This window comes from Seriola aureovittata, chromosome 1, assembly GCF_021018895.1.
Source record: "Seriola aureovittata isolate HTS-2021-v1 ecotype China chromosome 1, ASM2101889v1, whole genome shotgun sequence".
Lineage (NCBI taxonomy): Eukaryota > Metazoa > Chordata > Actinopteri > Carangiformes > Carangidae > Seriola > Seriola aureovittata.
In genome coordinates, this window is record NC_079364.1 from 15,694,354 (window position 1) to 15,705,100 (window position 10,747).

A 10,747-nucleotide genomic window follows, 5' to 3' on the forward strand; every position below is an offset into this window, starting at 1 on the left:
GCAGTGAATGAAGTACCCGGATAGATCAGCGCCAGATTTGTGCAACACGAACATCCGGCTGCAAACAATGAACCATGGGGATTGTAGTTTTTGTTTTGTTTGTCTGATTGGTCAAGTCGACATTGCTCACATACGATATCTACACTCAGTCAACAGTTTATTAGGAATACTCACCTAAAACTAAAGCAGTCTAATACGCTACAACAGTCCTGCAATAAATTCTCCTTCATCAAGATTATAATGTTCAGTTTTTGTTGAAACTGTCTTAGTGAGGTGTTGATTCAATGGTGTGGTCATTTTGGAGACTGCAATTTGTAGTGTTGTTGAACTGTACTGCAATTTACAAAGAGGTGTGTCTTTTGTGTAGGAAGTGTACTTGAAGTGTAGTACTTGAAATGTATTTAAGTATACTTGAGACATTTCTGCATAGTAAGTTTCCACTACTGAAAACTTAAATATATAAATAGGTTAGTGGCAGTAGGGCGATTTCAGGTAAAGAGTTTTTGGCAAATCTCCCTTTAGACTAAAAGTTTGTCCAGTCCAACTAAAATCATGTTTTTTTTTCATTTACACAGGTCCTCATCAAAATAGCTATAGTGAAATTAATTTGTAGAAACCTGTCACCCTATTTTGCAGAAGTATTATTTTCTGGTTGAGTGGGGCACTTTTGGATACTTTAGGATCAAAATTTATCATGCATGTGAGCAAAGCAAAAATATTGTTTTTTACAATACCCCAGTCTAATCCAGTTTGCATCCATACATCAATTTAGCAGATTCATAGTATTCAGTTGTCAAGTATACGGATATTGAATATAATGTGTCTGTAGTTAGATGGAAATAGCAGTACGCTGTAAAATGTGATTAACTTTTTTGTTATTAATAGCTGGATTAATTAATTAATTAATTAGTTAAAAATAAAAAAAATAAGGAAAAAATTAAAAAACTTCAAATGGTTTAACCTTGACACTATATCTTTGGACAGTGCCTTTTTTTTCAATTTGCCTGGGTTTGCTTACAGTACCTATTGTCATTAATCTTGGGATATATAATTTTCCCCTCTGCCTCTACTTTGCTTTCCATACTATTTTATTTTTAGTTCACTTCATTCCTCTCCTCTCCTCTCTCTCTCTGTAGCAGCATGCTTGCTGTTTCCTGTGGGTAAATGAATATAAAATGTGAATTACCACTGCAATTTCATATTGCCTAGTTGTCAGATAAATGGAGCTGAATAAAAAAGTGTTATACTTCCCTCAGAAATGTAGCAAAGTATAGATATACAGGTGTTGGTGATTATGCAGATAGTAAATATTTATCCAGGTTTCAGTCAATTATTCAGATATTGGATCCAGATATTATACATTGGTAATTATCCAGATATCAGTTAATTATAAATATATCGACCAATTCTCCTGTTGTCCTTATTATACAGACATAAGTTAAGTATCCAGGTACTGGTTAATTATCTAGATATGGGATAGAGGTAGAGGTATTCCCAAGATATTCTCCAGATAATGGTTGTTAATTATCTTGATGTGGGTTAATTATATTGGTTAATTATGCAAGTAGTGGTTATTTATTCAAGTATTAGATAATTATCCACTTATCCTTAATTATTCAGGAATTGTTTAATTATCTGGATAACAGATCAGTTGAATAATTGTTCTGATATCGGGTAATTATCCGGGTATTGGTTGATTAGGTATCCAAATAAGGTGGACTTCCATATATGTTTTGTTGCTATATCATTGCGTTTTGATGGTGGTCGTGGTTTGAAGGGACTCCCAAGGTTGTAGCTGGTTCCCTCTCGCTGGGGGCGCTGTTAGTGGATGGTGCTGTTAAATGGGAAGGTAAAAGGTCAGTCTCTGTAACGTGTCAGCAGGCTGTCACCGCACTGGTGTCACTCCATCCGCCGGCTGTTGCCGCTTCATACATCGGTAGTACAGCTGACCCCGACGTTATCTCTGAAAATGGCCAAAAAGCGGAGGGAAAGACGAGAGACCGACGGGTTGTCCGCGGCACAGGAGGAGGTGAAGGCGAATGCCAGTGACTCGCAAGTACTGAAAGGTAGGTTCAGGCTGTGGTGGCTAACTGTTAGCTCACTGACTGTTAATCTGAATGGAGAGCATATCGGAGGAAAGCAAATACTTCTTGATCGATTAAGCAATATAACGATTTGCCAACGGTTTTTCTGCCTTGAGGTCAATGTGTATTGCAAAGCCGGATCTAATGTTAGCCGGAGGCTGCTAGCGAGCTAAAATTAGCGATTGCGACTAAGATAGCTATCTTAACAACGTCAGTGCTAATAAAAACATAACGCCGTAGTTTTGAAGTCGTTAAAATACAATTCAAAATTCAACTAACGCTAGAGGGATTATGGGTATGATGCAGTTACATTGAATATTTAAACGAGAACAAAATCTGAAAGCTTTGGGTTTAATAGCGGGCTGTTTCAGAAACAATGCCCAGGCATTTTCAGATATCAGATTCTTTACTGAGGTAAACATAGAAATACAACACTGCAGAAATATTCCATTACAAATAAAAGACCTGCCCTGAAATTATTATGAAAAAGTATCTATTTTCAGCTGAATGTGCAGCCCCAGCAATTTTATCTACTGTTTATATACTGTTGCACATTGTTATCTATAATAATGCATCATAATTTAACATCTTTATCATGTGTGTTGTGTGTAAAATCATCATAATTTGTAAAATAACTAGTAACTACAGATCTCAGGCCCTGTTCAGACCTACTATTAGTATCTGCTCGGGTGATCCAATCACAAGTGGACAGCTCTAAGGACAGATGTGAACACTATCTCACAAACACTTTGACAACGGATCCGTCTGTCTGTATAGTCGGAATTAGCTAAAAATAACAACGCATACGTGTTAATTTGCATATAGTGGTCATATAGTGGTGAAGTGATCACAAGTGGTCACTCCAGACACATGTGGAGAAGCATTTTAAAACCAGGTGTGAACTGTCCTGATGTTAATGCCAGGTGTGAAAGGGGCCAGATAGATGTTGTGGAGAAGAAAGTGCAGTACTTCTCTGAAATGTAGAAGAATAGTGGGATGACATGGAATAAAAGATCCTCTTTAACTATTCAAATGTACCACAGTCAAGCACACAGATCTAGTTCATCTCCCACCCAAAACAAAGCTGTTATGAAACAGATATAAATCCATCAGTCAGAAGCACAAAGCTAGACCCCCATTATCTCCCACTGTACAAAAAACTCCTAAAGCCCATTTACAGATAAATATCTTGACTTCAAAAGTGAAATATTGCAGATAGCACTGTTATGAAGGTATGCTTATTTGTGCTACTAACATAAAAGATGTTTTGTGTGTTGATTGAATAAAACAGTTATTGCCTTATTGTGCCACACTGTCACTTTATAAGCATTTTATCTTGATGTAAAGTTGATGACACAATGAATTTGCTTGTATATACCTACAGTATGCTTTGAGCAAATCATTTTCTATAGGGGCAACAATGCAACCAGTTGTTCTATCAACAAAACCCTGCAGTTAAAATATCTGTGACCATAACAGGAAGAACAGAAAAAACCCTGTGAACTGATGGCAGTGCTGTGTGAAGCAATTCTTACTTGTGGAACATTAAACAAGGCTATAGGATCCCCAAAGTCTTTTTTAATGAGAATTTTCTTATGAATTGTATTTAAATATAATTCATGATAAAATTTGTGATAATACACAAAAAGTTCAAACTGAGGTTAATGTTTGTAGACTTGATCTTTGTAGCATGTTATTAATTTCATCTGTTGCTGATGTCGTGATTGGACTTATGTGTTGACATTCTTACACTCTAATTTACATTTTACACTCAGTTGCTAGTTTATTAGGTATGTATAGTTAAAAGTAATGTGGTCTAAGACAAAGGTCTTGCAATGAAATTTAACTTCAAGAAAGTTATAAAGTAAATCTTTGTTTGAGACAGGTACATAATAGACTGGCAATTGTGAGTGTATGTTGTTATAATAGAGTCACTTGAGTGGATTAGATCAATCTGCTACCAGGAGTCCTGGCTTTAGAAATATTTTTATTGTTGTTGGCACTTGGATGAATATATATTCTGGAATTGCAAATATCTGTATAGGAATGTTCAGCCTTGATTCCTGTGCTGATCTGTTAATCAGTTGTACTTGTACACTGTTAATTTGTAATTTGCTTCTGGCTTCCTGGTTCGTCTCTCGGTTATATCTCTAACAGGCTGTAAAAAAGTGAACCACCAAGTACATTTTTATTATTATCTACAGTATATCTTTAACATCAGACTGAAATTAGATATTACACCTCTCCTTTCCATAAAGAGTTTATTTGAAGCATAATTGAACTGCAGACTGTCTCAGCAACAGCAAGAGTGTGTCTCATGGGAGAGACTCAGTTCCCTGCAGGGGCTTCAACAAGTGATGCAAATCCCATAAGCAAATTACACAAGGCTCCCTGGTAGCTAGCTAGTAGTTTGTTTTAATGACAAACTGTTATTCTCCTTCCCCACAGAGGCTCAACACAATGCTGGGGGCTCAGCACGCATGTCTCTCCTGATTCTGGTTTCTATCTTCACCTGCTCTGCCTCAGTCATGTACCTGGTCTACAGGAACTTCCCAGAGCTTCCTGAGTAAGTTGCTTTTCGGATGAACAAACTTGATTAAATGTGAGGGGTGAAAAAATCTGTCTTGGAAAATAAGATAGTCCTAATAGTCCTAATTTGTGTTTAAAATATATGAAAAGATTTTCAGGGTTTTTAAAAAAAAAAAAAAAAAAAAGTTTTAGTTGCACTAAAAATCTAAACCAACTTTTACAGTAGTTACAAAAGGATTTGCTCACAGTGCAGTGATTGATGTCAGGGTGAATTGCCTCTGGTTTTCCTGTGAAATCTATATCCTTTTATTTTCACGATAAACAAAAGAAGAATTACTTATTGGATCTGACAGAATGACTGAATCCGTCCTCGCCCCTTTTTTGGTTACCAAAATAAATTCAGTGCTGCTGAATCACACGATCATGACAATATAATTGGTGTAATGTTTACAAAATATGCAGCTTGCCCTAACTTTAAATAGAATAGTAATTTTCAGATATACATGTGTTATAGTATTGACTGTGGAATTATTTTTTTTAATTGGAAATTAATGAGAGCTCAACAGATAAAAAATCCAGAAATGTACAGTGGCGTTTTGAGCGTTCAGGTTTTTGTATATTCATGTTACAGTATCTAGGACAATTTAAAAAAAAAAAAAAAAAAAAAACTTTTGTCATTATGTTGGAGAAAATTTTGAAATCTTTAGCCCTTTCTCTGACTCAATGAGAGATATAACAGAGTTCCTTTGCCAAATAATAAATTATGTAATTTTACAACACAGAGCAGGATTACACCAACGATTATTAACGATTGGAGCAGACCAGCATTTTAAGAAATATGATATTTTACATTGATACTGAGTTTTTGGTTTGACCCATAAGAATAAAACTATGCATATGCAGTTCAGCCTCTCGACTCACACACCTTGTGAACTGGTCAAGAACCATATTATTCTCAGCAGTGTCAAACACAGCTCAAAGCAATCACCAAACTCTCTGCTTAGTATAGTTTACTAAAAGCCAGCTTTGAGATTGGAAAAAAGAAAAAGAAAAAAAAAGGGGGGGGGGTTGTATTGTGATGAAAACAAACTGTTTATGTGAAATGTATGATTGAAGATTACATTTTTTTTTTTTCCAGTGATGAAATGGAGAAAATCAAGATCCCTAAAGACATGGATGATGCCAAAGCTTTGGGAACTGTATTGTCCAAATACAAAGACACCTACTACACCCAAGTCTTGGTGGCCTACTTTGCAACATATGTTTTGTATCCTTGGAGAAAACACAGTCAGCTTTTGGAAAAATATATCTCATCTCCTATTAAGAATGTTTTCAGAACATACCAGCCGTTTAAAGCAGTTGCACTGATCATTTGTAGCAACAATTCAATTAAATTAATTTGCTGTTGACTGAGGTCAGCAACTTCTGCGAACAGTTCAGCAGATTTCCAGGCCCAAATATCAACTTTAGGCTCTTGATCTTGGGATGCTACCGTGAGGAACACTGGCTTCTTTCAGTTGTTTCCTTGAATCCTAACTCTCTTCCACAAGCCGTTCCTTACAAAGTATCACCATTTTTGGGCATACAAAACCTGTCCAGCAGCATTTCCTCTGGCTCAAGCAGCATCGGATAGATATAATCTCAGTCATTCCTTGCATGAATGTCAAGAGTGTAGCATCTGAATCAAGACAATGAGACTTTGGCTCCAAGTCAGGTCATATCTTATGTAGAGAAGTGTATGTGAGCATTGGCTGGGATGTGCAGACAAAAGATGACTACTTATGAGCGTAGCTGACCTTTCCAGTAGAACAGAAAGACAAATCTTGTGTAGAACAAACTGCTAAACATGTCAGTACTGTTTTCATCTCTTCTATTTATTTTCACTTAACATGTACACTGTCAAATAAAAGATTATAGAGATAGAACAGCAGGCTAGAGAGCTTAGAGGAATATGCTTTGATGTATTTATCATTGTCGTTAATGTATTTGATTTAACATGCACATGCCTTTGTGATAATTGTATGTTTTTGTAAAGTCGTTTACCTTGACACTTTTGTCAGCCTCCAGACGTTTGCAATCCCTGGATCAATCTTCCTCAGCATCCTGTCTGGATATCTCTACCCTTTCCCCTTGGCTCTTTTCTTAGTCTGCTTGGTGAGTAAGGACAGTATGAAATATGTGAGAGAAAAACAAATGTTATAGTGTATAGTAAACAGCTGTGCACTGAAATAGTTAAAGAGTACACAAGACAAGCAGGCAAACTGACTTCAGTGCCTCAATATAAAACAATGCCATGTGGCTGCATTGCATCATAGTCAGTTGTGGCCATTTGAATTTTTTTTTCCTCTCTTCTCCATCGGTTTTCATCCTCTGCAATTTAATGTTGGTAGAAACACGGTGAGTGCGGAAGAAGTTCTTGTTCTGGCAGACAGACACTAACACGTGATGTTTTTGCTGCGAAAACCAGGAAGGGCAGTGGTTAATGTGTGACAACACAAAGGCCCACAGCTTCTTGCCCGAAAAGACTTACACAACATAACACTACACTGCTACTAACAGTTAAAAAACAGCGGTGGAAGATGGAGATCATGGTTGGATAAGTTTGTTTGGTGTCTTTAGTGGGCTTCCAGAGAATGACAATAATTTTCAGGGGAACTTATCAATATGTGTGTGTGCAAATTTGGAAGTACCCATTGTTTTTGTTTTTTTGTTTTTTTACTTCAGCTTTGAGGTTGTGGTTGTCTCTTCCTTATCATATGTTTTGTCTGTTGGCAGTGCTCTGGCCTGGGTGCCTCCTTTTGCTATATGCTGTCATATCTGGTGGGCAGACCCATGGTGTATAAATATCTCACAGAGAGAGCACAGAAATGGTCCCAGCAGGTAAGAGCTTCAACAGATAATGCACTGTAAACTGAAGGCGTATCAGTAGAAGCAGTTATATTTTTCAGGATCTATTGACACTGTGTAATTGCTATTCATTCAGCTTTAAGGGAATTTTGAAGGCTGAAGTATCGTAAAATGTTACATAATGGTTACTGAAATTACTGTAATGACGAGGGTTGGGCTGCAGCTAACAATTATTGTCATTATTGATTAATCTCCTGATAATTTTCTTGATTAGCTGATCAATCATTTTGTCTGTAGAATAGTGAAAGAGTTCCCACAAAGTCTAATATGATGTAGTCAAATTGCTTGTTTTATTCAACCAAAACCCCCAAAATATTCAGGTTATGATCAGATATGACAAAGAAAAGCAGCAAATCGTCACACTTGAGAAGCTTTAACCAGCAAATGTTTAGATCGTTGCAGCTCTAGAAATGTTTTTTTTTTTTTTTAACTTTCATGTTCTTTTATTACGTCATGCCATATGTTTGAGGTGCTGTATTGTAGTGCTATAGTCCTATATTTCACTGCCTCAGAAAATGACCAAACAGTAAAAACTGATGGTTTTAAACTTCACAAATGGCATGTATTAGACAATATTTTGTGACTTAAGAAATATTCTGACTTTTTGCTGACAGGTTGACAAACATAGAGACCATTTAATCAATTACATCATCTTCCTGAGGATAACCCCCTTTCTCCCCAACTGGTTCATCAACATCACCTCACCTGTCATCAATGTGCCTTTGGGGGTTTTCTTCATAGGTACTTTTCTCGGTAAGTCTTGTTTGTCCCTTCTGTTGTTTAATTTTGGTATTGTTTGTTGCCTCTGATTCACCTGTGTTCAACCTGGCTGATTCACAGGAGTGGCACCACCGTCCTTTGTAGCGATCAACGCAGGTACAACACTGTACAAACTGACCACAGCTGGCGAGGCCGTCTCCTGGAATTCTCTGGCTGTGCTCGGTGTTCTTGCCGTGCTCTCGATCTTGCCCGTCTGCTTCCAGAAAAAGCTGCAGCAGAAACTAGAGTAGAACACTGTAAACACCTCAGAACCTCATCTGCTGATTGATCCCAACATCCCCTTCCCTCGGCTCAGGAACATGCAGATGTCACTCAAGTTGCTGCTGCTGCTGGGGCTGGTGTGGTGCTGGTGGGAGAAACTCTTACCACTGGCACAACAAGCACTCATTGACCTCAGAATGCATGCAGTGGTGGGTTGTTCCTGATGTTAAGTAAAGTATAAACTGGCTGCTGCTTGCACAAGTTTTTTGGTTTCTGTGAACTATGTTGTTGATTGTGGCACATCTTGTAAATAAGAGAAATTGTGTTTTTTGTTTTTATTAAATCACTGCTCATTATCGCATAATTCTTGGCAGACAATTAAAGGTGCTACTTGTAGGATGTTGAAGTAAAATACCTTATTCTGATACTTGGATTTTTTAAAAATGCAGCTACCAGTTGTTTCATATGGCCTACTTTTCATGAGGAAAACACTCTAGCTCTTTTCTTCCTAGAAACCGCAATGTAATAAATAAATAAATTAAAGCAATGTCATCAGTACCTTCCTCAGGCCATTTCAAACATCTGTTTTTTTCCCCCTTTGGCAGTAGCTTTTCAATCACTACATCCTATTTGTAGCACCTTTAAGTTCCACTCCCATATTTGATATTTATTTTAACATGATTGTGTCTAATTTTAGCCTAATGAACTGTACCACCACAGCAATAATAGTCACACTACTGTTGAAAGTGCATTTTTGTTCTTAAAGTCAATTTCGATACCTGGTGCTTGCCTTGGCAAATGTATGCAGTGAGGAAAGGGTGAAACTGCAGGGAAGAAAAATGCAGTGGCTGACCTTAGTAAGTGCTACTTTTGCTGACATGTGGGTTGTTTCCCATGTTCTTCTTTGAAAGGTGCCTGAATCCACTGCCACACAACCCCTTTTTTTAGTTTCACCTGTTTTCTCTTCATATTGGGAGCCTAAAGCAGCTTTTTGCTACTGTACCGTGTAAAGAATGGACAAAGCTGATGTACTGTTTCCTTACAGGACATCGGGACTGCAAAATGCCAAACACGAACCTTTGCCCAATTCAAATTGCTATTTTTAATTAAGTGAGTATGGGTCCTGTCGACACAACTGATTAATGTGTGGTAAGATGCACACGATCCAGAACAGTTGGTGAAAAGCCTAAAAACAGATTCATGTTGGTCTGTCAATTTGGGTTAGATGGGCTCTCAGCTCAGGTTTTGCATATAGTGATAATGATGTACACACTTGTAGGTGTGTACTCAGATTATGTTTGGTTGTCTCTGCCCCATGATATTGTTTGCTATGGCAGTATAGACCTGGAGATGTCCATGCTGTGGATGATGCGCCAGTGTCCTCAATAAGACTGTCAACAGACTGAGGTATCCAAGCCTTACTTTGCTCCTACTGCTTGCATTCTTTCGCCATGAAAATCCTGGTATGTTGCCTTTGTGTTCTTTGAATGGTTTTGAATGGCTAATTTTCTCCTGTGCTATAAAAGCTTACTGATTCTTTTCATTTAGATGTTGTTAGTGTTTTTGTTTTGTTTTTTGCCTGTGTACTGAGATAAGTTGATGCTGCTGCTGCTGCTTACAATCTTTCTGGACAGTCACCAGAGATGTTGCTGCAGCAAATGCACATGGAGGTAACACATCTTATGTGGTCCTTTTCTTTAATTCTTTAATTTGAGATTTCCTGATTTTACTTTAATGTGTTAGTACTCAAACGATTTACTGTGTACTACTGTAAGATTATTACCTCTCATACCCAGTTTTGAAATGACATTAACATCAATTTATGTAAAACTTGAACAGTTCTATAGGTGATAGAACTAATGTTTTAGCATTAACTGCCCTCATAAATTTTGACTACTGGGTTGTTTTTATGGTTCTTACTGGTTTATGAGAGAGCTACATTTGTACACCTGAAGATCATTGTTGTCTGGGAAAATGCACCTTCTATAAGGTGGTTAAGTCAATCAGCAAACGCTATAAACTGGCCCTAAAAATGCTTTTCTTCATATTTACATAGAAGCTAGATGATCATCTTCTTAGTCCTCCCTAAAGATGGTAGATTTTTTTTCCCCATTTCCTAAAACAATTATATCTAAATCTACTCTGGACATACTCAGATTAGATATGTTATTGGTGGTGTTTGTCCTATCAAAGATGTTGTGAGGTCATTCTTGTGTAACCCTCTGTTAACATTTCAAAAGGCAGTA

The 10,747-nt window shown here is 37.2% G+C and overlaps 1 protein-coding gene across 1 annotated transcript; it reads left to right on the forward strand.

Annotated features, from left to right (window-relative positions):
- Nucleotides 1-1,859: 1,859 nt before the first annotated feature.
- tmem41b (transmembrane protein 41B) lies at nucleotides 1,860-10,044 on the forward strand. Its single transcript, XM_056375769.1, has 7 exons — nucleotides 1,860-2,066; nucleotides 4,533-4,650; nucleotides 5,752-5,880; nucleotides 6,674-6,767; nucleotides 7,389-7,493; nucleotides 8,135-8,273; nucleotides 8,361-10,044. Exons 1-7 carry the CDS (start codon nucleotides 1,970-1,972, stop codon nucleotides 8,528-8,530), a joined length of 852 nt encoding a protein of 283 aa, XP_056231744.1. The 5' UTR covers nucleotides 1,860-1,969; the 3' UTR covers nucleotides 8,531-10,044.
- The last annotated feature ends 703 nt before the right edge of the window (nucleotides 10,045-10,747 follow it).

Coding starts and splice junctions, on each gene's coding strand:
- tmem41b (XM_056375769.1), top strand. CDS start 1,970: ATGGCCAAAAAGCGGAGGGAAAGACGAGAGACCGACGGGTTGTCCGCG. Junction 2,067..4,532: donor TGACTCGCAAGTACTGAAAG/GTAGGTTCAGGC, acceptor CCTTCCCCACAG/AGGCTCAACACAATGCTGGG. Junction 5,881..6,673: donor TACTTTGCAACATATGTTTT/GTATCCTTGGAG, acceptor CACTTTTGTCAG/CCTCCAGACGTTTGCAATCC.